At 40.5% G+C, this 22449-nt stretch overlaps 1 protein-coding gene across 4 annotated transcripts in view; it reads right to left on the bottom strand.

Annotated features, from left to right (window-relative positions):
* Window positions 1–22449, bottom strand: part of sbf1 (SET binding factor 1) — a 126799-nt gene that overhangs the window by 43021 nt on the left and 61329 nt on the right. For 2 of the 4 annotated variants that reach the window (XM_062994732.1, XM_062994745.1), the window contains exons 4-10: window positions 22032–22151; window positions 21827–21937; window positions 17191–17244; window positions 11124–11229; window positions 7965–8097; window positions 6303–6411; window positions 2498–2611 (exon numbers count right to left, since the gene is read on the bottom strand). In XM_062994732.1, the coding sequence (XP_062850802.1) occupies window positions 2498–2611; window positions 6303–6411; window positions 7965–8097; window positions 11124–11229; window positions 17191–17244; window positions 21827–21937; window positions 22032–22151 (747 nt within the window). Of the gene's footprint in view, window positions 1–2497; window positions 2612–6302; window positions 6412–7964; window positions 8098–11123; window positions 11230–13928; window positions 13959–17190; window positions 17245–21826; window positions 21938–22031; window positions 22152–22449 lie in introns of all 4 variants that reach the window. The other 2 variants (XM_062994733.1, XM_062994737.1) reach the window with 2 other exon arrangements.

Genomic DNA, 22449 nt, shown 5'->3' with positions numbered 1-22449 from the left:
AATAGTCCACCAACCAAAAACATCCAGCCAACAGCTCCCTGTGGGCAGCGTCCTGTGACCACTGATGAAGGTCTAGAAGATGACCAACTCAAACAGCAGCAATAGATGAGTGTTCGTCTCTGACTTTACATCTACAAGGTGGACCAACTAGGTAGGAGTGTCTAATAGAGTGGACAGTGAGTGGACATGGTATTTAAAAACTCCAGCAGCGCTGCTGTGTCTGATCCACTCATACCAGCACAACACACACTAACACACCACCACCATGTCAGTGTCACTGCAGTGCTGAGAATGATCCACCACCTAAATAATGCCTGCTCTGTAGTGGTCCTGTATGGGGTCCTGACCATTGAAGAACAGGGTGAAAGCAGGCTAAAAAGTATGTAAAGAAATAGATGGACTACAGTCAGTAATTGTAGAACTACAGTATAAAGTGCTTCTATATGGTAAGTGGAGCTGATAAAATGAACAGTGAGTGCAGAAACAAGGAGGTGGTTTTAATGTTATGGCTGATCATTGTAAACTATATGGCCGAAAGTGTTTAAACACTTAACTTTGATAACGTTGGACGGTACGTGTTAAAAACAAATGGTATTAAAATACAGTGACCTCTATGTGATATATCAGCTGTAACAACATTTACATTTATGGCATTTGGCAGACACCTTCAGCCCATTCAGTCAAGGGAATTTGTGTAGCAGGGCACTGATGTTGGTCAAGAAATCCTCAACTGATGTTCCAGTTTATTCCAAAGCTGTTCACTGGGGCTGAGGTCAGGGCTCTGTGGAGGCCACTGAAGTTTCTTCAAGCTAAGCTTTTCTTCATGTCATGGCACAATAATACTGTAATAGATACTGTCTTCCTTAAACTGTTGCTGCAAAGTTTAAAGCATATATTGTCCTTTACATAATTGATTTACTACACCTTAGCAATTGTTGTTGCTGAAACACATGAATTGTAATAATTATAATGTCCCAATACCTTAGCTCATATAGTGTATTTGCAACAATAAGACATTACTGATGTGGATTGTAAGTATGCAAATACATACAAAGAATGGGCAAAACATGACAAATTATGGTGAAATGCTATATATCATAATTGCACCATGCTAAATTATAGTCAGTTTGCTCATAAACTCATTTATATCCTGAACCATTCCACTACTAAGTAATTTTGATAACAGAAGCTATATTATTTTTGATCGCTTAATTATGACAGATGTCATGTTACAGTGATACACATGAATTCAGATCATTTTGCTCAGACTGAGGTGGCATTGCCATGAATTACCTTATCCATTTAAAGTCTAACTCTTTATCTTGTACTGTTTATTTCTTAGGGCGGCACGGTGGCTCGGGGGGTAGCACTGTCACCTTACAGCAAGAAGGTCCGGGGTTAGTTCCCCAGGCGGGGCGGGCAGGTCCGTGTCCTTTCTGTGCGGAGTTTGCATGTTCTCCCCATGTCTGCGTGGGTTTCCTCCGGGAGCTCCGGTTTCCTCCCACAGTCCAAAAACATGTAGTCAGGTTAATTGGAGACATTGAATTGCCCTATAGGTGAATGGGTGTGGGTGTGTGTGTGTCTGCCCTGAGATGGACTGGCGCCCCCCAAGGTGTTAGTGTGTGCCTTGCGCCCATTGAAAAGCTGGGATAGGCTCCAGCACCCTTCCCCCCCGCACAACCCTAATTGGATAAGCGATTAAGAAAGTGAGTGAGCGTTTTATTCTTATTTGGTCTATTTCTGTTTAAAACTACTTATTAGCAAGCAGTATTAGCAACACACTGGAAATGAAAAGAGCATCAACTGACTAGCCTGCATGGTTTTGTTAAGCTAAAAACATCGTACGAGGTTCAGAGAAACAAACCGGCACTTGTTTCTCCAGAGAGAGAAATATCACTGCACTGACTGCTGTCACATAAACACAGTAAAGCCAGTCAGCAGGTCACTTGCTTCCACTGAGACATCAGTCACACACACACACACATTCTTCACTTTCACCCATATGGATATAGACCATGCTAGCACACACTCGGCTACACTGCGTTCTTTCACAGTTACGTTCTGAATCTGCAGATGGGAATTACATCAAGTCACTGTCAAAGCTCCCAGTTTGTTCCTCTACATTTCACTGGCCGAAGACAAGGACAGACGACCCTCTGCACAGCCATAAATTCTTTACCATGGTATGGATATTTATGGGTAAGAACTGTCACTTACAGAAATCATTACATTCACATTACTTCCAAGACTTGTCTGTCTACAACAAGTGTAGGTAAACATTTGAATTCAAATGTATTGTTTATAACATTTATAAGATGAATTTATTGGTTTGGTTGGTGGGGTGTTCAAATTATTTACCTATGAAATAAATCGATCTGTGATCTTGAGAGCATTAAGGCTACACAGGTAAAAAATACAGGTTCGGAGAATGGGTTTTATAGGACTGAGTAAAGTAGTATTACTGGTTTATAATAGTGAAAAGTTAATGATGGTTTACCATAGACAGAAGCGTCTGTGTTTGCTGCAAAAGTGGCTCAGGCAGCAAAGATATATGGACGCACTCAGGAATCGTCACTGTCCCTCCATCCAGATCTGCAATGATCACGTCCAACTATTTAAAAAACACAAATAATGACAAGTAATTAGCACACTAGCTGAAAGAAAATAAGGGGGTGCCTCAATGCAGAACATGACCCAGTCGGCACAGTCCAGAGTCCATCAGCGAAGCAAGCCTGAGTGTTAAATGGCAATGTACACCGTGGGGGGTGCTTCATCTGATCATATATTGTGAGAATATACACTGCCTGGCCAAAAAAAAGGTCACCACCTGGATTTAACTATGCAAATAGGTAAGAGCCTCCCATTGGATAATTACTGCATGGGTGATTATGTTTCAGCTGGCAACAAGTTATTTAACCCTAACTGATGCAGTGAGTAGCTTCTCATTTGTTAAACAACCATGTGGAAAGACACATCCTGTGGTCGTGGAAAAGATGTTAATCTGTTTCAGAAGGGTGAAATTATTGGCATGCATCAAGCAGAGAAAACATCTAAGGAGATTCTGAAACTACTAAAATCAGGTTAAGAACTGTCCAACGCATTATTAAAAAGTGGAAGGACAGTGAGGAAACATCATCTTCGAGGAAGGAATGTGGTCGGAAAAAAATCTTGAATAATGGTGATCGGCGATCACTTAAACGTTTGGTGAAATCAAATGGTAGAAAAACTCCAGTAGAACTCAGGGAGATGTTTAATAGTGAAAGTAAGAGCATTTCCACACGCACAATGTGAAGGGAACTCAAGGGATTGGGACTAAACAGCTGTGTAGCCTTAAGAAAACCACTTGTCAGTGAGGCTAAAACGGCTTCAATTTTCTAGGGAGCATAAAGATTGGACTCTGGAGCAATGGAAGAAGGTCATGTGGTCTGATGAGTCCAGATTTACCCTGTTCCAGAGTGATGGGCACATCAGGGTAAGAAGAGAGGCGGCTGAAGTGATGCACCCATCATGCCTAGTGCCTACCGTACAAACCTGTGGGGGCAGTGCTATGATCTGGGGTTGCTGCAGTTGGTCAGGTCTAGGTTCAGCAACGTTATGTGCCCAAAGAATGAGGTCAGCTGACTACCTGAATATACTGAACGACCAGGTTATTCCATCAATGGATTTTTCCTTCCCTGATGGCACGGGCATATTCCAAGATGACAATGGCAGGATTCATCGGGCTCAAATTGTGAAAGAGTGGTTCAGGGAGCATGAGACATCATTTTCACACATGGATTGGCCACAACAGAGTCCAGACCTGAACCCCATTGAGAATCTTTGGAATGTGCTGGAGAAGACTTTGCGCAGTGGTCCAAATCTCCCATCATCAATACAAGATCTTGGGGAAAAATTAATGCAACTCTGGACAGAAATAAATGTTGTAACATTGCAGAAGCTTGTGGAAGCGAATGCGTGCCGTAATCAAAGCTAAAGGTGGTCCAACAAAATATTACAGTGTGTGACCTTTTTTTTTGGCCAGGCAGTGTATAAAAAGTTATTATTTTATTATTATTGATACCTAAACTGTTTGTTGCCTAAACCTATTTAACTGACAAAAGTACAAAGAAATAACTTTTAATGTTTTGGCTGAACAGCCTGTCAAAACTTTGATTTCAAAACCTGCAACATGCTCAGTGGCATTTTTAGCTTTTCAGTTCTAATAAAAAAAAAACCACAGCTGTCTAACAGCTGTTTAAACATCAGCTATGTCAACACCTCCTCACTAAATATGAACAAGCTGCATCTGCCCTGCACTTTACATCTTCATTTTGTAAGACCTCTGGGGTATACAAACGTGGAGGCTAATACTGTATAGGACCCACCAAAGAAGAGCACATATGAACACATACACAGAGAAACTGACCCCAAAATCAGGGTGGGAGCTTAGTCACTGTTCAAACGATTTTCATTTCAATTAAAATCAAGTTTTTGAATGCAGCTTTAAACATTGCACATGTTCAAAAGCAAATTACTGATGATTTCATTATGACTCATTAATGAACTCCAGTATTTACATAGTAACCGTGTCTTAGGACTTGACAAATGATGTCACCTGAAGACTCAATGGTAAGGAAATAGGGGCAAAGAAAACTGGAAGAAATGATTAGAAAGCTAAGTGCCCAGAGAACTCAGACGTGTTTATGCATTAAATTGCTATATGGCTTTCTCCTTGCATAACAGAGTTTCATGTAACATTTCTTGATGCAGCTGTGGACTTGATAATGGTTTTCTGAAGTGCTACAGAGATCATGTGGCTATTTTTATCACAACAGCATGAAGGTTTCTTATACAAAGCTATCTGAGAACTCCAAGGTCACATACGTTCAACAATGATCTCTGACCTTTACTATTATTACAATTACTATGAATTATTATAATTACTATGAATCTTCTCACAATATTATGAACAGTAGATGGTGAAAGATTCAATTATTTGCAATTGTGCATTGAGAAATGCTTTATTTTTAATGGCAATTCGCTCACAAAGTGGTGAGCCACAACCCATGGTTGCTTGCAAAGACTGATCTTTTGTTTGATTTTCCTTTTATAGGCAACCATGATACCATCAGCTATTACCAATTCACCTGCTTATTGTAGAATGTTTCAAAATTGTGTAACTTTATTATTATTTAAATTTTCACTCTTGTTTTACCCCATCCTAATTTTTTTTTTTTTGGTATCAAATTTAAAATTTGTTTATATTTACAAAATCAGGTTGGCAAGCCAAAACATTAAAAGTAATTTCTTTGCAATATTGTCAATAAAATGAAAGCTAAACTGAATTACCAAATCACAGAGTTTTGTTTTATTTGCTCTATACAAAACGTCCCAACTCAAATGACCCAGGGTTCGTAAACAATGATGTGACAATGCTTTAATGAGCAGTTTTCCTGCCATGGATTAGCACCATGTCCAGGGAATGTTTCTTTCTTGCACCAGTGTTTCCAAAGTAGAACCAAGCCAATCGTAACCCTGACCAAGATTAAGCCTCTTGTGAAAGTATTTTTGTATCTGACTGTGTGTGTTTAGCTCAGTTTATCAGCTGAATAAATGACACAGAACAGCTGTTGGTAAGATGACGTCTTATTTTTTGGTTTCTATAATATGTTTGACTTTTCTTTTAAGATTATTTATTTATTTAATTAGGATTTTTACGTCATGTTTTACACACTTTGGATCCATTCATGACAATCACTGGTCACACAAGATTCATCAGTTCAAGTTTAATGTCAAACACAGTCATGGACAATTTTGTATCTCCAATTCACCTCACTTGTATGTCTTTGAACTGTGGGAAGAAACCCATACAGACACAGGGAGAACATGCAAACTCCAGACAAAAAAGACCTGGACTGCTGCACCTGGGAATCAAACCCAGGACCCTCTTGCTGTGAGGAGACAGTGCTACCCACCGAGCCACCATGCCGACCTATCTGTTAAGATGTTTGGGCATCATACTACACTGTGATGTGCATGTATTTACAAAGGCTGTGTTCCAAACAGCACCTTAATCACTGCACTCCTTCCCCTAGACTGTATTTGTTTATCATGTACAGTGATCAAACAAACAAGGGTGCATGTATTTTAATAAGATGATCAGAAAAAACATTACCAGATTAAGTACATTTTCATGTTTATTCGGAATGATTTTTTGCTGTGATCCCATTAGTGCTTTGCTCGTATTAAATGTTTCCATTACATTATCATCAATCTGAATGGTTAGAAGTTGATGAGAATAATGAGAAGATGCAGGCTCTTACCAGTTCCTGGGTTTCTACGCGGAAGAAGGAGTTGGCACCGATGATAAAGGGTGTTGGAGTGCAAAGGACTTCCAAGAGCTTCCCAGGCAGGATGGGGACATAGGTGAAACTACAAGAGATAAGCCCACAGTTAAAACAGTTATGAGAACACTGTGCCCAATATTTTATATATATAAATTAGGGCTGTCGAAGTTAACGCGATAATAACGCATTAACGCGATCTCAATTTAACGCGATAAAAAAAAATAGTGCCGTTAACGCAAATTTTATTTGGCTCTGCGAGTCATCCGTAGTTCATGTTGAGACTTGACCGTGCACGGCATCTCTCATTAAGACAGCGTTTCTCAAATGTAACCGAGCGTGGTAGTGATGCACTTTCTTAATAAAGAAATAAATACACGGTATTCACAAGTTGTCGGGAGCAGAACACTTTTATTACTTCTTCTGTTACGGTATAGAATAGTGGACAGCTAGAGTCGTTAGCCAAGCATGTTATTCCATGAACTATGGAAGCCCCAAAGGGTCAAAACACACTCACCGTGTAGAAACGTCCATCAAACCATTGTCACGATACAACCACAGAAAAGTCTGTTAAATTAACTACGCCTTATCCCACCTAAAGCACCGCTGATCTACAATGTTTGCTGATGAAGAAATTTTAACCTACAATCTGACATATATACGAAGTCAAGGGTCTCTGCTGGATAGTATTACTGCCTAGTATGTGAGTGAATAAAACTCCCTTACAGTTTTCTCTTGTCCCAGCAGTTTTTAACATCAGTACATTTAGCATAAAATGTGTTCACCATTTTAATTGTAACATTTCACTTAAAAATCCTTGTTTTCTATAACATTTACACAGATTTTTTTAAATGTGATTAATCGCGATTAACTATATAAAATTCTGAGATTAATCGCGATTAAAATCTTTAATCGTTTGACAGCCCTAATATAAATACAGTGTTAAAAAAATTTAAGGAGACACTTAAATTACACATCGGATCTTAATTAACAAAAAAACTTAAGTTTAAAATCTTTACTGATATAAACTGTGTAATTTTACACATAAGAATAAAATGACATAACGATCAGTGGAAACCAGAATCATCAACACCTTAAAGCCTGGATTCAAAAATCACACAGTGATGCAGATAGCAAAGCAAGTGTCATACAGCAACAACAAGATTTATCAGTTTTAGTCTTTAATGTCAAACACAGTCATGGACAATTTTGTATCTCCATTCACCTCACTTGCATGTCTTTGGACTGTGGGAGAAAACCGGAGCTCCCAGAGAAAACCCACATAGACACGTGAGAACATGCAAACTCCATACAGAAAGGACCCGGGCCGCTTCACCTGGGAATCGAACCCAGGACCTTCTTGCTAAGAGGTGACAGTGCTACCCACTGAACCACCATGCCACCCCTGCTAGGTGTATTAAAGTGAATAACGTAAATGTGTACATGTCTGATGCCTGACAGTGAACTGGCATCCAGTCAGTTATGTACACCTGTTTACACCCAGTATTTCAAGGTGGCACCACACCCACAGTGACCATGAAGAAGAAACATAAATGAATGGATAATGGTGAGTCTGTTTGACCAATGTAATGCAAAAAGTGTGACCCTAATTTCTCTACACACACAGAATTTTAGACACACCTGTATTTGAGTGGAAACATGATGGCTAGCAGAGCTCTGCATGAGTCAGTGAGCCGCTGATAGCTCTTCGACAGGAACAGGATCTTGTGCTCAGTCAGAGCAGCACAGAACAGATACAGAACGTTTACAATACCTGTAAACACAGAGACAGACATATTATCTACAAGATATGAAAATGGTCTGATTTATTGCAATATGAATGTTATAATGTGCAGTCGTTTGGACACTTTGGTCTAAAATAGCTTAAAGGTGCAGTCAGTGATTTTGATCTGTTAGCTTGTTGTTGTCTTTATCTAATAATAAAATGAGTTGAAAGATCTTAAACATTTAAATGAGACAAATTATCAAAAAAAGAAGAAATTGGGAAGGGGGCAAAAACTTATTCACAGCACACCTAGTGCGTGTGTTTAAATGAAACATACTGATGTCAAATGTATAAAAGCAAGGCCCGGACTCCTGAACGGCTTGGATTGTATTTGGATTGTAATTGTAAGTCGGTTTGGATAAAAGTGTCCAATAAATGCTATAAATGTAAATGTAGGCATTTCAATACCTAAAAGCAAACTGGTATGATTATTCTAACTAGGGATGCATCGATACAATTTTTTTCCAACCAAGTACGAGTACAAGTACATGTATTTTTGTACTTGCCGATACCGATACCGATACCAATACCTATTTAGAATACTGTTTTTTTTAAACAAAAACACACGTGAGAAGTGACGAGAAGTTTAATGATACCACGTCCAAAAATGCACGTCAACAAGTAGCGAGTGATCAAAGTGTTTGTGCGCTGACGTGATGAAATCAAGGAGGAAAAATACATTAATCTGAGTGGATTTGGCAACACGAATAGCATGGATTGTTCTGTAGTGATCAGGTCAGAAATACTGTAAAACGTGTGTGTGTGTGTGCCGGTGTATTCTGATATAAACTATATTATCCCCCTGTCCCACCTGTTTACACTCCTCTCCTGCGTTTCCCCTCACACCGTATCCTGCGTTCTCATTGGCTGTTCGACATGTCACTCATTCCCAGTCGCACATCTGAGATCAGATATCTGACGTGCTAGAAAACTCGAGCGCTCGGCGAGCCGGTCGGATCGAGTTGTTGGATAGTTCACACTTAGCGATCGAGAGCAGAGTTTTGATCGCCGAGCGAACGCCGAGTTGCTCCCGAGCCGGCAAATCTAGCGTCGACCAGACGGCGAGCGAAAATCAGGGCAAAAATCGTGTAGTGTGAACTAGGCATAACGCAGCAACGTGCACTAGGCACACGGTATCGGATGTTTAGTATCGGAGCCTCGTTTGCGAGTACGAGTACAAGTTAATGAGCGCGGTATCGGGCAAATACCCGATACCAGTATCGGTACTCATGCATCTCTAATTCTAACCGTATTTTCACTTTCCCTACAGCAGGAGCAGAATGCTGACGGCGGATTAAAAATACTATTATATTGCCAGCTCCAGGTACAAAGCCTTAGGGTGTGTTTACAATGGGAGTCTTTTCCCAGCCACCAGCACCTGTTACATACATATGTATACAGGGTGCATGTTTGCCAGGAGTCTTGTTGCTCCCTTCCTTTTTTTTCTGTGTCTTTGTGTGTGTCTGCAGCTGATGTTAACTTCCAGACAGGTAAGACGGGGGAGCCCATGCTGTATTCTGGCTCACACAGGTGAGACTTGAATATGGTTTTTTAAAACCCTGTTTCATGACCCTTGGGTGGGTTGCAAGCCAAAAAAATTGGGTCGCAGAGAAAATATTAATAGTTAAATAAACAAGGCCGCTCAGGTGGCGCAGCGGTAAAGTACGCTAGCACACCAGAGTTGGGGTTTCGAATACATCGTATCGAATCTCAGCTCTGTCTTCCGACTGGGCTGAGCGGCTGCATGAACAACGATTGGCTGTTGTTCATAGGGGGAAAAAGGCGGACCACAGGTCCTCATAACTGGTGCGACTGCGGCCCCTGCTGGCTGACTGATGGCGCCTGCACAGGGCTAAGGAACAATGCTGATGGGGGTGTGGCCCTCCGTACACAGTGCCCGTCAGTGTATGAACTCGACTCGTGCAGGTGAAAAATGCAGTCTGTACTGACTGTACGTGCCGGAGGGGGTGTATGTCAGTTGAGAGGCGTCCTCAGTCAGAGGTGAAGGGTCGAATCAGTATAGAGGACGCATTCAGGGTAATTGGACACGACTAGATTAGGGGAGAAAATTGGGGGGAAAAAGTGAAAAAAAAAAAATAATAATTAAAGTTAAACAGGTACATAAACACAAAATGAACTTGTACAAAAATGCCCTCTCGTGGAGGCTTTACATTACATCTTGTAAACCACAGTGGGACCAGATTGCCACCATTTTTATTAATTAAGTACAATGTAACCTCAATTTAACAGAACTCCATTTAACGCATTTTGGATTTAACAGACAAAATCTGGAAAACCAAATGTCCGGTCTGACTGTTTAAAATTCCCAGGAGAAGCGTACCAAGACTAGTAGTTCAGTGATTGTCCACTAGCCGGGCTTTATTTTGTCGGAAGACTCACTTTGTTCTCACCTTTTTCTTGGTATTTTATGCTTTATGCTAAAGTTCTAGTGCTCAGTTGTGCACCAGCACTGCTCCAAAAACCACCAGCAGTGCTTAAGACTCAGAATAATAGAGTATACTCCCACTATATGACCACAGCAAAAAAAAAAAAACATCTCCACCACACACGGTAAATGAAATTTCTCCCCAGTAGTACAGTACACCAATTTTAATATTTATTTACAGGTTGTACATTACATATTTATTTACATTGTTCATTTTACTGTTTATCATATGTGCATGTTTAGGACTTTTGTGGACCCTGGTGCTGTGTTTTCATACATTTTTGCACCTCCTGGGAAAAAAAACCTCGCGTTTCGGACAATCGCATTTTATGCTGCAGTTCTCCCCCCTTTCAGTCCGTTAAATCAAGGATCCTCTGTATGTTTCGTTTTTATGCATAGTTTGTATTGCCTGGGTCATGGTAAAAATCATGGAAAAAATGTGTATCGCTTGAAAAAAAACTTTGAACTTGAGTATACCGGCAGATTTTCTTTTGTACTGATTTTTTTTAACTGATTCCATTGTTGAGTAAAAACAAATGGGCAGGGTGAGGTGTGTGATGAGGCTTACCGAGCTGCCTGAAGAGCTGGGCCACACTGCAACCACTCACAGGAAGGGATTCATTGATGGGCGTCTGGATGACCTGTCTATCTCCTGCCCCCAATGTGATGGTCCTCTTTAAAGAGAAAGCGATGGAGTAGTAGTGGACAAACAAAGATATAAAGAATTAGACATGAGCACGCATGCTTAAACATAACCTAATAGTTTTCAATCATGTCTGTGATAGCACAGGAGCTGCAGGTTAACGTGCGGTAGTGAGAGTAAGTATACAGAAGAAATGGAAGTTGATTAAAAAATTAAGATAAGGCTGCCAATTATCGAAGCACCATTTAACACACTGTATGAAGCTTAAAAGACGAGGTCAGCCAAGCCTCTGGATTAAACTTCCCTATCTTTGGCACATAGCAGGTCCATGCAAGATTTGTTTACATTCTGATTACACGGATAACCAAAGACTTTCTGAGAAAGAATGTGCAAAGACGCAAGTAAAGACTGAGTGCGTCCTATCTGGTTGTTAGAAAGAAAGGATTAGAAGTGGTTCACAGAATAATGTTAGAATATACGTATATGATTCAAAATTACATCCAGCAGCTAAAAGAAAAAAAAAAACAGGACATAGTCAGAGTAGAAGTGCTTATCTTGAATTGTGCATGTTTAAATATAACACAGGTCTAGGACAAGAGTTTAAAAACATTCAGTGCTTAACAGTACACATGAAGGAAATAATACGGCTTAACATGAAGTATTAGTGTGATGCATTGCAATCGTTCAAGCAACACAAGAAACCAAAAAGAGCAGCAAGCCTGTAATCCTCTTTCCAATAAGCACTGGGTTAGGACAGGATGAAACAGGCTACAGAATTGGTTACTTAAAGCACGAGAGCTAAATATACTTCGAAACAAATTTACTTAAACCACTATGGAACATGTACACCTATAAGCATTAACATTAGGACCAACCCCAAAAATGTCCATTGCAATTCTTCATAACAATCGTGCATGTCCCAATCAAGGATCTGTCAGATCTTGGACTGATGGTCGTCACTTGAGTGACAAGTCTTAAGTCTTAAGCTTAAGTGGTTAAGGTACCGGACTAGTAATTAAAAATTTGTCGGTTCAATCCCCATTGTTGGGCCTACAATTGCTTAGATTGTATGTCGTCACAACTGTAAGTCGCTTTGGATAAAAGTGTCCGCTCAATGCCGAAAATGTAAATGTACAATGTAAGAAGTGACTTCAATGAGGGACAATGGTTATGGCAGGTGACTGGGTTGATCTGCTTTCGTATCTCTGAAAACAACAAGGGATGCTTACAGGCAGCCCTGTTGAGTACCCACAGACAGTGGTCTGAGGAGGGACAAGCCACAAATTGTAGACGAGTTGCTGATTGGCCGAGACTCAGGAATGCTAGAGAACATGAAGGCTATGGCATCTGGTACAGACTAACAGAAGAGCTACTCTGGTTTAAATTTCTGACCATCCAGTGTATTGGAAGAAGGTCGACTAGTCTGACAAATCCTGCACTGCAGCTGTAGACTCCCACACTGACCAGCGTTGCCTTTGAAATGTGTAAAATCACTGATCACTTCTTTTCACCAGCCAGAGACAGTAGTAGAGTCTCACAGAGAGCAGTATGGTGTACTGCTCTATCAGTTGTGAGTTCATCTCTTGTGCAGACGCCTCAGACGGCCAGGAAAATCTGCAATTGCTGTAGGAACAATCAGTTCCTCAAGACATAGTCAATCATGTCTGTGTGGGTGCCCTACCAGTTAATAACACTCCAAAGCTTGAAATCTCAGCAGAGTTGGGCTAGTGCATTAGATTTTTGTGTTATTTACATTTAGATTTACATTTTTGGCATTTAGCAGACGCTCTTATCCAGAGTGACTTACAGAAGAGCTTCCACTGTAAAACTTTACCCTACTCTAATTGAAGTAAACAACAGTCCAAGAACACAAATCTGCTGAAACCCTGTCAGAACCAATTTTTTACTTATTTATTTTAGAAAATAAGAAATGAATAAGAGCGTTAGTATGTACATGTTAGTTCTCAGCTTAAGTGTTAAGTAAAGAGGTGGGGTTTTTAATCGTCTTTTGAGGAGGGAGTTGCAGTAGTCCAGCCAAGAGATGACAAGTGATTGGACGAGAATCTAAGTGGCTTTTATAAAGAGAAATGACAGAATCTTTTTGATGTTGTAGAGGAGGAACCGGCACAATCTTGTCATGGTGGCTACATGAGAAGTGAAGGTCAGCTGGTTATCCAAGGTTTGGTGCCTTGTCAGATGGTTTGATCTGAAAGTCATCAAAAGAGGTGACTAGGTCTTGGGTTGGAGATTGATCTCCAGAAATAAGTATCAGCCCTGTCTGTGCCACCCGAGCGCCGTCCATCATGAACCATCATTAACTGGTGTGGTCGAACTAGCCTTATGTATCCAGGTATCCTACATTGTGCTGGCCTTCTAGTCCCTCCATCTCTACGTGCTGATGAAAATGTGGATGGATAAAAGCGAAAAGCGTGCCCATCTACTAGATGCAGCATTGTGGCTGTGAGCAGTTAGATGTGCTGCAGCAACAGCGCATGCAAGCAAAGCTACAGCAATGCAAACGGAATGTCTTCATCCAGTATTTGATCCAATCAGTGGAGATGTCAACAAGGGACCGTCTCAGAGATTGGATCAAAAAGCTCAATCGATCATGAATCTGACTGGTTTCCGCGGCTGCTGAGCGTGTGTACTGATCGGAGGAGTGAAAGCCAGAGAGGGACAGAAGCATTGGCAGTGGCAGGAAGAGCTAAAAAAGAACCAAGTTGGGCGTACCAAGCTCTCCTCTCTGTCCTCCTGGCCTGGCTAGAATAGCCACGCATGAGCACACAAAGAAAAACACCACAGTTAAGCACCAGTTTGACACAAGCACACACATTGAATGAAACAGAGCTAGATTCAACATAAAAATGAGGCAGAGACTGCAAAAACAGAAACAAAGACATATGGCATGAAAGAGACATGATGTTGGGATGGCTCAACAACACTGAGGGACGAGACATTAAGCACAGCTATAAAGATAAAAATCATATATATATTTTTTTACATATTTAAATAATTGTATGTACAGGGATGTCATTTTCTGGATGGGTAAACATTCCAAAATTGAAATAAGCCAAAGCGTTTTATTTTGCTTATTAAGAGTTATTTGCTTTGACCGGTGAGGGCTCTTTATGTACCAGCTTAGTGAACCAGATCTTTGCAGGGTTCTTTTCTCTCCAGACTGTTTGTTGAGCCAGTACTTAGGGTTTTAGGTCAAGTAGAGGACCTGCCTAGCTTCTCATGCCGGCATTCTATAATGCGTTTCCTTTTCCAGACCTTAAGTTGTCACTCTGGTGGATCGAGTAGCTGACACTAGTGGCAACCAAGCTCCTCTGTATTTCTTTTTCATTCTATCTCTATATTTCTTCTGTGGTTATATGTGATTATACCCCTCATTTCATTTTTGTTATGAATGTTCTCCTACTGCTTCAGGCTGCAGCTTATTATTTGGTTTCTTTTTTATTTATCGGGTGGTGCAGCAGTCTAATGCGCTAGGTCACCACCACCGAGATCTCCAGCTCAAATTTCAGCCGTGCTATTGACGTATTCGGGCATCCATCAGACAACTGCTTGTGTCTGGGATTCTTCATTGCTGATGCGAATAAGACTGCTAGTGGTCTGCTAGTGGTCTTCAAGTGTCACATTTAAAATAAAATGAAAAAAATCCATTTAAACACATTTGTTTTAATAAAAAAAATAATTTAAATGATTGTTGTGTAATTAATGTATGTAAACCCATGTTGGGCTCTGCCACCTTATCCAGATAATGACTAATAAAATAAATTGGTTTATTCAAAAGAACAGAACCCAGGAAACTCTGATTGCTGAATGATTGTTTTTAGGTTAAAACCATTTTTTGAGAAGAAGACCAACAGAAGAAGATTTCCCTGACATCATGCGGCCTGGCAAAAGAACAATAACAATGTCCTGCAGGATGCTGGAAATTCCAGTGGAGACTAAGTGGATTTGCAGACTCACAAGGCCAACAATTAGCACAGTTTCACTTTCTCTCAGAGACTCCCACACAGAGCCTTTTCTAAACTGTAATCGGCTAACAGCATCTCACAATTCCCCACCCCCACCTACTGCTGACTACTCCCTTAAAAAACACATTCACTTTCACTTACTCTATCTGATTTGTACTCAGAAGAGCTAGTAGGTAATGAGACAGGCAGACAATCCAGAGGGCCAGAATAAACAGCAATGTTTGCCAATAAGAACTGATTAATATTTTTGTAGGACCAGTCCACTATTTATGTAATATGAACAGCATATAAACTCAAATAACCAATCTTTGTTTATGAAATAAAATTTTTTTTTAAATATATATTAAAAATAATATGCATATGGACACAAACAAGTTTGGTATAAAGCATAGTATAAGCTCCAGTTTACAACTTTGGTGGATGGATGGATGAATGCATGAATAGATGTGTGTGTGTATAATAATAAAGATGTTGTTCACAGATAGTGCAGCCTGTTCAGACACCATCTGCCAAGCTGCCAGCACATTCACCAAGCACCAATGTCTTCCTGGCCTGGATAGATAGATGGATGGATGGATAAACAGATGGATGGATGGATGGATGGATGGATGGGTGGGAGTGTGTGTATGTACGTAGTATATTAATAAAGATATCGTTCACAGACAGTGCAGCCTGTGTAGATACCTTCTGTCAAGCTGCTAGCCCATTTATCAACTCCCAACATCTGACTGGACTGGACTGCACTGGATGGATGGGCGAATGGATGGATGGATGGGCGAATGGATGGATGGATGGTTGGGTGAATGGCGGATGGATGAATGGATGGATGGACAGATGAACGGATGGATGGACAAATAGATAGATGGATGGATGGGTGGGTTGGATAGATGGATGGATGGGTGGGTTGGATGGATGGATTGGATAGATGGGTAGGTGGGTGAATGGATGGATGAATGGATGGATGGATTGGTGAATTGGTGGGTTGGGATGGATGGGTGGATAGATGGATGAATGGGAGTGTGTGTATATATTATAATAAAGATATTGTTCACAGACAGTGCAGCCTGCTTAGATACAATCTGCCATGGTGCCAGCCCATCAACCCCCAACATCTGCCTAGACTGGACTGGACTGGACTGGACGGACGGACGAATGAATGAATGAATGTGTATGTATTTTAATAAAGCAATTGTTCACAGACAGTGCAGCCTGCTTAGATACAATCTGCCAAGGTGCCAGCCCATCAACCCCCAACATCTGCCTAGACTGGACTGGACTGGACTGGACGGACGGACGAATGAATGAATGAATGTGTATGTATTTTAATAAAGCAATTGTTCACAGACAGTGCAGCCTGCTTAGATACAATCTGCCAAGGTGCCAGCCCATCAACCCCCAACATCTGCCTAGACTGGACTGGACTGGACTGGACTGGACTGGACGAATGGATGGATGAATGGATGAATGAATGTGTATGTATTTTAATAAAGCAATTGTTCACAGACAGTGCAGCCTGCTTAGATACAATCTGCCAAGGTGCCAGCCCATCAACACCCAACATCTGCCTAGACTGGACTGGACTGGACTGGACTGGACTGGACTGGACGAATGGATGGATGAATGGATGAATGAATGTGTATGTATTTTAATAAAGCGATTGTTCACAGACAGTGCAGCCTGCTTAGATACCATCTGCCAAGCTGCCAGCCCATTCACCAAGCCCCAATGTTTGCCTCACCAACATTCAAACTGTGCCATCATAGTCCTGTGTTTGTGGAAACAATAATGGGACAATAGTCAACGAGATCAAACACAATTTGATGATGAAAAGAAATGAGTGTATCCACTGTAAAAGAAGATTAGAAACTGATTGGTTGGCTGAATTGGTTCAAAGCAAAAACTGCAAAAATGAAAAAGAATCACAAAGGGAAAAAAAAGCATCAGATTTGTAATCAATGACACACAGAATCACAGTGTGCTGATTGGCCAAAGGTGTTGAAAAAGGTTACCTGAAAACAACCCAGAAGCCAGTCAGATAAACTACAGACTGGTGGATCGTTTATCTGTAACACACAGGAGGGTTTAAACTTCACAGAGGAATAAGGGTAGCATTTTTTTAATCTAACACTGAGGAACGGCTTCTGCAAACTGTATCCATCTAGAAAAGTAGAGCCAATTAACAATGTCATATAGTTATGATATACACTCACTGGTCATTTTATTAGTAACACCCGTATACCTGCTTTTTCATGTAATTGTGAAAACGAAATGTCAACGAAGTCTTACACAGAATGGTGCAAAAAACAGAACATCCAGTGAGAAGCAGTTTTGCAAATGGAAACACCTTGTTGATGAGAGAAGCCAAAAAGAGATCATTCAAACTGACTCAAATAACTCAAAAAAACACTCCTTCCCACCAAGCTGAGTGGAAAGCATATTATGGCAGAATATTATTATTATTATTATGATTATTATTAGTATTGGACGCTCTTCTGTGTCATCTGTTTGCGTTCTTGTGCCTGCCCTCCCTCTGTCACTCTCCAATAGGATCAACCAATGGATCGCTGTTCCGCTTGGAGACTTGGCCGGATGCCAAGCTTCCGCAGCGGCATCTGTACCACCAACCAATCAGCGAGGTTAATACAGGAGCGGAGGCGGGCGTTAGGGTTTAAGAACTTATAGAATAGGTTTTACAAAATCGGGTTTAACACCAGTCGTCCAAGAACAGGAATTTAAGGCTACAATGGGCACATTCTCACTGAAACCGGACAGAAAATTATGACTATAGTGACTATACTGGGTGGCATGCACATGGCAAGATCTAATGATTCACCAGTTCACCAACAATGCACCATGTCCCTAAGTCATCTTAAACTGGTTTCAAGAACATGACTATAAATTCAGTGTACATTAATAGCCATCCCAGTCACCAGATTTCATTTTACCTTCAAAATGAGTTAAAGTAGGAGATTTGCTGCAATTACATAATGCAGTCATGTCACCATGGACCAAAATCTCAAAGGAACGTTTAGTCCCCCTATAGAATCCATCTGTGTTCCTAATATACTGACCAGTGGATGTACATAAGAGACATAATATAGCAGGCATGTTCTACAACTTTGTCTTTGAGAGTCTCTGTGCTTTTTTTTTTTTTTTTTTTTTTTTTTTTTTTTTTTAAATTTTTTTCCCCTTTTTCTCCCCCTTTAGCGCATCCAATTGTTCAATTTTTGCATCATGCTTCCTCTCTGTCTATGCCGAACCCTGCCCTGACCGAGGTGATCGAAGCTAACCCATATCCCCTCCGACACATGAGCAGCAAGCCATATGCATCTTTGCCACCCACACATTTATGAGTTTGGCGCCACCTAGCGTTGCATGCGGAGAGACACACCCTAAGGGCACCCTTTCCCATCCCTGTGCAGGCGCCTCTTAATCAGCCGACAGAGGTCGCAATCGCATTCTGACAGAGAGAGACCCACATCCGGTTCTTTGTCCCGCCCCCCAACTGAGCAACCGGCCAATCGTTGCTCATAGCCACCCAGCCTCGGACCGGTAAGGCAGAGCTGGATTCGATACGGTGTATCAGCGTGTGTCTTTTTACCGCTGCGCCACCTGAGCGGCAACGAGTCTTTGTGCTTTTATGAATAATGCACCACACCTATCTGCCTTTTAAGTAAATTCATTGAGTAAATTCGTTCATTGTCTTTTACCACTGCTTTATCCTGGTCAGGGTCACGGTGGGTGCAAATTCGTCACAGGGCAAATATACACACACACACACACATGGCAATTTTGTATCTAATATATATTTAATATTAGATATATTTAATATATATTTATATCTAATATGTATTTAATATTAGATATATTTAATATATATTTATATCTAATATGTATTTAATATTAGATATATTTAATATATATTTATATCTAATATTACATATATTTAATATATATTTATATCTAATATGTATTTAATACTAGATATATTTAATATATATTTATATCCAATATGTATTTAATATTAGATACATTTAATATATATTTATATCTAATATGTATTTAATATTAGATATATTTAATATATATTTACATCTAATATGTATTTACTATTAGATATATTTAATATATATATATATATATATATACAGTGTATCACAAAAGTGAGTACACCGCTCACATTTCTGCAGATATTTAAGTATATCTTTTCATGGGACAACACTGACAAAATGACACTTTGACACAATGAAAAGTAGTCTGTGTGCAGCTTATATAACAGTGTAAATTTATTCTTCCCTCAAAATAACTCAATATACAGCCATTAATGTCTAAACCACCGGCAACAAAAGTGAGTACACCCCTTAGTGAAAGTTCCTGAAGTGTCAATATTTTGTGTGGCCACCATTATTTCCCAGAACTGCCTTAACTCTCCTGGGCATGGAGTTTACCAGAGCTTCACAGGTTGCCACTGGAATGCTTTTCCACTCCTCCATGACGACATCACGGAGCTGGCGGATATTCGAGACTTTGCGCTCCTCCACCTTCCGCTTGAGGATGCCCCAAAGATGTTCTATTGGGTTTAGGTCTGGAGACATGCTTGGCCAGTCCATCACCTTTACCCTCAGCCTCTTCAATAAAGCAGTGGTCGTCTTAGAGGTGTGTTTGGGGTCATTATCATGCTGGAACACTGCCCTGCGACCCAGTTTCCAGAGGGAGGGGATCATGCTCTGCTTCAGTATTTCACAGTACATATTGGAGTTCATGTGTCCCTCAATGAAATGTAACTCCCCAACACCTGCTGCACTCATGCAGCCCCAGACCATGGCATTCCCACCACCATGCTTGACTGTAGGCATGACACACTTATCTTTGTACTCCTCACCTGATTGCCGCCACACATGCTTGAGACCATCTGAACCAAACAAATTAATCTTGGTCTCATCAGACCATAGGACATGGTTCCAGTAATCCATGTCCTTTGTTGACATGTCTTCAGCAAACTGTTTGCGGGCTTTCTTGTGTAGAGACTTCAGAAGAGGCTTCCTTCTGGGGTGACAGCCATGCAGACCAATTTGATGTAGTGTGCGGCGTATGGTCTGAGCACTGACAGGCTGACCCCCCACCTTTTCAATCTCTGCAGCAATGCTGACAGCACTCCTGCGCCTATCTTTCAAAGACAGCAGTTGGATGTGACGCTGAGCACGTGCACTCAGCTTCTTTGGACGACCGACGCGAGGTCTGTTCTGAGTGGACCCTGCTCTTTTAAAACGCTGGATGATCTTGGCCACTGTGCTGCAGCTCAGTTTCAGGGTGTTGGCAATCTTCTTGTAGCCTTCGCCATCTTCATGTAGCGCAACAATTCGTCTTTTAAGATCCTCAGAGAGTTCTTTGCCATGAGGTGCCATGTTGGAACTTTCAGTGACCAGTATGAGAGAGTGTGAGAGCTGTACTACTAAATTGAACACACCTGCTCCCTATGCACACCTGAGACCTAGTAACACTAACAAATCACATGACATTTTGGAGGGAAAATGACAAGCAGTGCTCAATTTGGACATTTAGGGGTGTAGTCTCTTAGGGGTGTACTCACTTTTGTTGCCGGTGGTTTAGACATTAATGGCTGTATATTGAGTTATTTTGAGTGAAGAATAAATGTACACTGTTATATAAGCTGCACACAGACTACTTTTCATTGTGTCAAAGTGTCATTTTGTCAGTGTTATCCCATGAAAAGATATACTTAAATATCTGCAGAAATGTGAGGGGTGTACTCACTTTTGTGATACACTGTATATATATATATATATATATATATATATATATATAATATGTATTTAATATTAGTTATATTTAATATATATTTACATCTAATATGTAATTAATATTAAATATGTTTAATATATATTTATATCTAATATGTATTTAATATTAGATATATTTAATATATATTTATATCCAATATGTATTTAATATTAGATATATTTAATATATATATTTATATCTAATATGTATTTAATATTAGATATATTTAATATATATTTATATCCAATATGTATTTAATATTTGATTACAGGTTTTACATTACATATTTACATATCTATTTCCGTTGCTAATTTAACTGTTTATGTGCATGAAACACATGCATGTTTAGCACTTTTGTGGACCTTAGTGCTGCATTTTCATATATTTTTGCACACCCTGGGAAAAAAAAATGCTATTTCGGACAATAACATTTTACAGACCAATGCCCGCCCCCCTTTAGTCCGTTAAATCGTGGTTCCACTGTACAGCTAAACATAGATGTATGTTAATGCTTTTAAAGTGGACTTGACGGTTATTCCACACAAATGCAGATTCGTCTCATATTCGCACCTTGATGTTTTACCACACCACTCAAGCCAATCGCTGAACAAGGCGTAGATTTGCATCGCAAAACACTTCTCATGAGAATGCACTCTAAGAGATCCCAGTTAAAATGTTTATCCTAACCTGTTAGCATGAAATCAGATCATCAGCTACTGGCTATGTTTTAGAGCTTTGATGTTGATGTGTGATGCCCTCCTGCTGACATGCTGAGAAAGCTGCATGGACCGGTACACACACCTCAAGTATGTGCATGTCTCACAGAGACAGAAAGATCCTCACCTGAGATCCTCCTGCTGTGGAAATGATGCAGGTCAGGAGGTTCCCGATAACTGTTTCCAGTGGCACGTTAAGGCTTTCCACATGCACCGTGTAGATGAGTCCCAGGCAGTTCTGCACAGAGCAATACAGTAAGAGTTCAGTTCCACCTTAAAAGGACCAGGTTGTGGTGAGATGTAGCGTGGTGTGATCTGATGTGCATGCTTACCCTGAAGACTTCTGTGTGGTCCAGTCGGGACACCACCACCAGGCTCTTGGGGGCATAGAGCTGAGCGGGCTGCACGAGTTCAGGGCTCTCGTCTTCATCGGCCTCTCTGGGATCTTTCTTCTGCAAATACGAAACAAACACACCATATTTAGCACAGCCTGATCCAGCCTGTAGTATTTTCTACTATTAGTAGAATATTTTCACCAGTGCTCTTGAATATTGGCCGAAATGACAAAAAAAAAAAAAAAAGTATAAATATATAAACTTATAAATATTAAATTATACGAATTAACGGCCGCTCAGGTGGCGCAGCGGTAAAAACACACGCTGGAACCAGAGCTGTGATCTCGAATACATCGTATCGAATCTCAGCTCTGCCTACCGGCTAAGGCTTAGCGGCCACATGAACAACGATTGG

Source organism: Trichomycterus rosablanca, chromosome 1 (assembly GCF_030014385.1).
Source record: "Trichomycterus rosablanca isolate fTriRos1 chromosome 1, fTriRos1.hap1, whole genome shotgun sequence".
Lineage (NCBI taxonomy): Eukaryota > Metazoa > Chordata > Actinopteri > Siluriformes > Trichomycteridae > Trichomycterus > Trichomycterus rosablanca.
The sequence above is the reverse complement of the archived record's forward strand: the minus strand, read 5'-3'. Positions and strand labels throughout refer to the sequence as shown.